This window comes from Nannospalax galili, unplaced genomic scaffold (genome assembly GCF_000622305.1).
Source record: "Nannospalax galili isolate Female #2095 unplaced genomic scaffold, S.galili_v1.0 scaffold886, whole genome shotgun sequence".
NCBI lineage: Eukaryota > Metazoa > Chordata > Mammalia > Rodentia > Spalacidae > Nannospalax > Nannospalax galili.
In genome coordinates, this window is record NW_008355971.1 from 2,108,160 (window position 1) to 2,113,343 (window position 5,184).

Below are 5,184 nucleotides of genomic sequence, written 5' to 3' on the forward strand. Positions count from 1 at the left end.
AAGAGACCGGAAAAAAAAAAAAAAGGTCAAAACAACAAAAAGTTTCTAAGGGCTCCTCAATTTTTATATTTCTCCAATATTGGATTATAATTTGGCAAGATGGAGCTAAAATTCTTATTTTTCTTCTTCTAGGATGGCTTCCTTCCCTTTCCAACATTCTTGGTCATTGCACACTCTATCAGGTGCATAGAGCACTTCTCTAGAATCCACAAGGGGCTGGGGTTGCAGCTAAGTGGTAGAGCACCTGCCTAGAATCCCCCAGTGAGGGGCTGGGGTGTGGCTCAGTGGGAGAACACCTGCCTAGAATCCCCCAGTGAGGGGCTGGGGGTGGGGCTCAGTGTAGAGCACCTGCCTAGAATCCCCCAGTGAGGGGCTGGGGGTGGGGCTCAGTGTAGAGCACCTGCCTAGAATCCCCCAGTGAGGGGCTGGGGGTGGGGCTCAGTGTAGAGCACCTGCCTAGAATCCCCCAGTGAGGGGCTGGGGGTGGGGCTCAGTGTAGAGCACCTGCCTAGAATCCCCCAGTGAGGGGCTGGGGGTGGGGCTCAGTGTAGAGCACCTGCCTAGAATCCCCCAGTGAGGGGCTGGGGGTGGGGCTCAGTGTAGAGCACCTGCCTAGAATCCCCCAGTGAGGGGCTGGGGGTGGGGCTCAGTGTAGAGCACCTGCCTAGAATCCCCCAGTGAGGGGCTGGGGGTGGGGCTCAGTGTAGAGCACCTGCCTAGAATCCCCCAGTGAGGGGCTGGGGTGTGGCTCAGTGGTAGAGCCCCTGTCTAGAATCCCCCAGTGAGGGGCTGGGGGTATGGCTCAGTGTAGAGCACCTGCCTAGAATCCCCCAGTGAGGGGCTGGGGTGTGGCTCAGTGGTAGAACACCTGCCTAGAATCCCCCAGTGAGGGGCTGGGGTGTGGCTCTGTGGTGGAGCACTTGTTTGGCATTCACGAAGCCCTAGGTTCCATCTCTAGCACCACAAGAGAAGAAAAACTCAGTACATTTAGCTAGCCGTCTAATATCTCAGGATTCAAAATGCTGAGGCAGATGCATCACAACTTGGAGGCCAATCTGAACTACACAGGAAGACATTGTCTAAAAATAAAAACCGTGAAAGTAGTGGAGGACATGTGGGGGAAATGAAGGGGTTCAGCCAGAAGGTGAGGGGCTAGGAGTATAACAGAGGGGACATGAGCAAAGTACATCACACACACACACACACACACACACACACACACGCACGCACGCACGCACGCACGCACGCACGCATGCATGAAATTGTGTATGAATAGATGAATTTAAAAAGAAAAGACGCCTCTCCAGGCTCCTCCCCACACTTCCTTCCAGGTCCCAGCAGGCTTCAGTCATTCCCCGGCTTGGATTCTTCCTCCACCTGCCAGGCCTTCCACCTCCCTCCTACCCTGACTGTGCAGGCCCAGCAGGGGTGGGTGGGCAGCTGGGGCAGGGTGGGGGCTTGTGTGCCATGATGGCCACAGGAGTGTATGTGGTCATGGGTGTGCCGTGGGCTCTGCCAGTGTGTTCTGGGAACCTGCTGGGGTGTGACAGGGTGACACTTGGAGGGTGCATTCCGAAGAGTTCCCTCCACCCTTGGGGCCCTGGGGACTTCCCAGCCCTCTCAGAGCACGGCATGTCACCACACCAGCCTCTGCTCCCTGAGCTGTATGTGGAGGGTCTATTATCAGCTTCCAGTTCTGTGCAGGATTCTTCTAAAGTTGAATGATTTGAAGACAATCAATAGATATACCCTGTCATCATGAGTGAGCCCCAGGCTGTGTTTCTTGATTTGAGTCTGTTCCCTGGATCACGCATTTGAGACTGAGCGGGAGTCTGTCCAACTTGCTCCATCCCAGCTGTGCAGCCTCCAGCATGTCACTAGACCTCTCTGTGCTTCTCCAGTTTCCTATTTGGCAAAGTGGGTGTCACAACACATGGACTGGGTAGGGTAGATGTGAAGCAAGAGTGACTGACTCCACTTAAAGAACTGTGAACATTGTGAGGCACGTAGGCAGCTGTCAGTGACGTGAGCATCTCACTAGGCTGGGCTACCTGGATCTGCACCAGTCTGAAGGGAATGTGGCCAGAAAGTGTCTGAGGAAGTGTGGGGACCTGGTCTGGGAATGGGGCAATAGCTATGAACACAACAATAGGGCATGATGGCCTAAGTCTGTCCAGCACCTGGGAGATTGAAGCAGAAGCTTAAGGACAGCCTTGGCTACATAGCAAGTTTGAAGTCAGCCTGGGCTACATGAGACCTTGTCTCAAAAAACAAAAAAGGGCTGGAGACAACTCAGCACTTAAGAGCACTGACTGCTCTTGCAGGGGACTCAGGTTTGGTTTCCACCACTCACATCAGGCAGGTCACAGCCACTTGTAACTCCAGCTCCAGGAGATCTGACACCCCCTTCTGGCCTCTGGGGGCACTGCACTCACAGAGTGCCCATACATACACTCAGATACACACATACACATAAAATTTTAAAAAGTAAGCTGGGCCTTGTGGCACCTTTAATACCAGCACTTGGGAGGCAGAGGCAGGCAAATCTCTGTGAGTTCAAGGCCAGCCTGGTTTATATAGAGAGTTCCAGGTCATCTGGGGCTACAGGGAGACTCTGTCTCAAACAAACCAAAAAAATTGGAGGCTGGAGAGATGGCTTAGCAGCAGAGGACCCAGTTTGGTTCCCAGCATCCATGTGGCAGCTAACAACCATGGTCTGATGCCCTCTTCTCTCCTCCTTGGGCATTGCACAACACAGGTGCACTCACATACATGCAGGCAATGCACTCATACATATAAAAGAAAAATAATAAATAAGGGGCTAGAGAGATGGCTCATGGGTTAAGAGCACTGACTGCTCTTGCAGAGGACACAGGTTCAATTCCCCACACCCACATGGTAGCTAACAACTGTCTGTAACTCCAGTTTCCAGGGGATCTGACACCCTTTTCTGAACTCCACAGGCATTGCATGTCACAGGTACACTTACATGCATGCAAGCAGTACACTCATACACATAAAATAATAATAATAAAATGTTTTTAAAAAAATTAAAATTAAATAAATCTTTTGGGGGGGGTCTTTTTGAGACAAGGTCTCCCTGTAGCCCCAGCTGTCCTGGAACTCACTGTATACACCAGGCTGGCCTTGAACTCACAGAGATCCACCTGCCTCTGCCTCCCGAGTGCTGGAATTAAAGGTGTGCGCCACCATACCCGGCCTTAAATAAATCTATTTTTTTAAAAAGCAATAACAACAATAACAAAAAAACCTTAAAAGCCAGCAAGAACAAAAACCAAAAAGTCAACAGTGGACTGCCCAGGGCTGTTGTGGCTGAGACAGGGGCTAGAGGCTTCAGCTGTAACCCTTGCCTTTCCTATAACCACCCATCAATCATCTTAGTGCCCACTCCTCTTTGATAGGAGTGAGGTGACCTTCAGATCCCCAGGAGTGCTCCTGGCGGGCCAAGGCCTGGAAGCTTCTGCAGCTGATGGCCTGCATAAGCTAACTTGACCAGGTTGAAGGAGGGGATGACAGGCAGGAAGTGAGGCAGGAAGTGGCCATGGGCATCTGACCCAACAGGTTCCTCACACCCCAATGTCCTGCCTCCACCACGGCCCCATCTCTCTCTCCAAACTCCCTGTGACGTCTTTGGGAGGAGGCAGAGAGAGGTGCAGTCACCCAAAAAAGCCCAGTCAGAGAATGCCGCCTCTGAACTGCCTGGATCCCCCACCCTTGAGCCCCCATCTCTGATTCTGTCCCTCCCTCTGGTCCCCTCATCTTGATTAACAAGACAAAAAAAGTCAGGCTAGAAGTATAGGCATGCAGAGGCCGATGGCTCTCTGACAGATCAAGGCCAACCTGCTCTACATAGCGAGTTTGAGGCCAGCTGGGGCTTCAAGGAGACCCTGTCCCCAAAAGACCAAAGTGAATAAATGAATAAATAATAAATAAATAATAAATAGATAAATAAATAAATAAATAAATAAATAAATATGGTGGCTAATGAAACCATTTGGGACACCTTTTTTTCAGTTCCTTTGGTTGCATTTCTAATGCTTCTGTGGTTACTTTGCTATTCATTATTCCTCAGAGGAGAGCACTTTGAAATAAATCAAAGTCCGGGTACCTAAGGTGTGTCCCAGGAGAGATGGTGTTGCGGTTGAATGGCTTCCTGCCCAAAGCCCTCTATGGGATGAGGGATGGCCTTAATTCACCTCAGTCCTACCAGGCCTACCTTAACGAGGCCTCATTAGTGAGCACAGAGCCTGACATTACCTCTGTGTCACCCCACTGACCCAGGGCTAGGCCTCAGCTGGCCACAAGAAACTGGGGCAGGAGGGTGGGAAACAGTTGGACCCCTGGGTCTGAGGAGGGCTGGGGTCTGGATCCCTGTGTCTGAGGGAGGGGGGTTGGGGTCTCAATCCCTGTGTCAGAGGGGAGGAGGGCTGGGGTCTGGACCCTGGGTCAGAGGGAGGAGGGGTGGGGTCTGGATCCCTAGGACTGAGGGAGGAGGGGTGGGGACTAGACCCTAGGTCTGAGGGAGGAGGGCTAGGTCCTGGACCCTAGGTCTAAGGGAGGAGGGCTGGGGTCTGGCTCCCTGGTCAGGAAGAAGAGGACCCTGGGAGCTGGGCTCTGACCTGAGGGCGGAGAGCCCCCAGGGCTCAGATCCTTCACCAACACTCCCTCTTTTAAATGCCTACTGGGTGGCTCCGCCCCTCCACCCCCAGTTAACCTGGATCCCCACTGGACCGCGACCCATTCGCCTAGATCCTCGCGATGGAGAAGGTGCTGGACGGAGCCGCGCTAGGTGGCAGGCAGAGCTCCGAGGAGCGGCCCCCGACCGAGCAGTCCCCGCCCTCGCCGCCCTCGCCGCGGTCGCCTGTGTCCCCGGAGACCCCTGACTTGCCGCCGCCCAACGCGCCGTCGGAGGTTGAAGCGCGGCAGCTGCTGGTGGAGGAATGGGGTCCCCTGAGTGGGAAGCTGGAGCTGCCCCCGAGCCTCAGCTGGAAGCTGCTGTTCCTGGAGCGGCCGCTCTACCGCAACCTGCTCAGCTCGCCCAACCCTGAAGGTGGGGCCACTGGGACCCTCGGTCTCCTCCTCTTTCCTTGGCCCTGTCTACTTCTGAGACTGTCCCCCGTCACACACACACACACACACACACACACACACACACACACACAC

General features: G+C 53.6%; 1 protein-coding gene across 1 annotated transcript in view; it reads left to right on the top strand.

Moving 5' to 3' along the window:
- Positions 1-4,150: 4,150 nt before the first annotated feature.
- Nccrp1 (non-specific cytotoxic cell receptor protein 1 homolog (zebrafish)) overlaps positions 4,151-5,184 on the top strand; it is a 3,996-nt gene continuing 2,962 nt past the window's right edge. Inside the window, 3 exon segments of the mRNA XM_008854034.2 lie at positions 4,151-4,255; positions 4,646-4,747; positions 4,750-5,071. Of these exon segments, the coding sequence (XP_008852256.1) occupies positions 4,151-4,255; positions 4,646-4,747; positions 4,750-5,071 (529 nt within the window).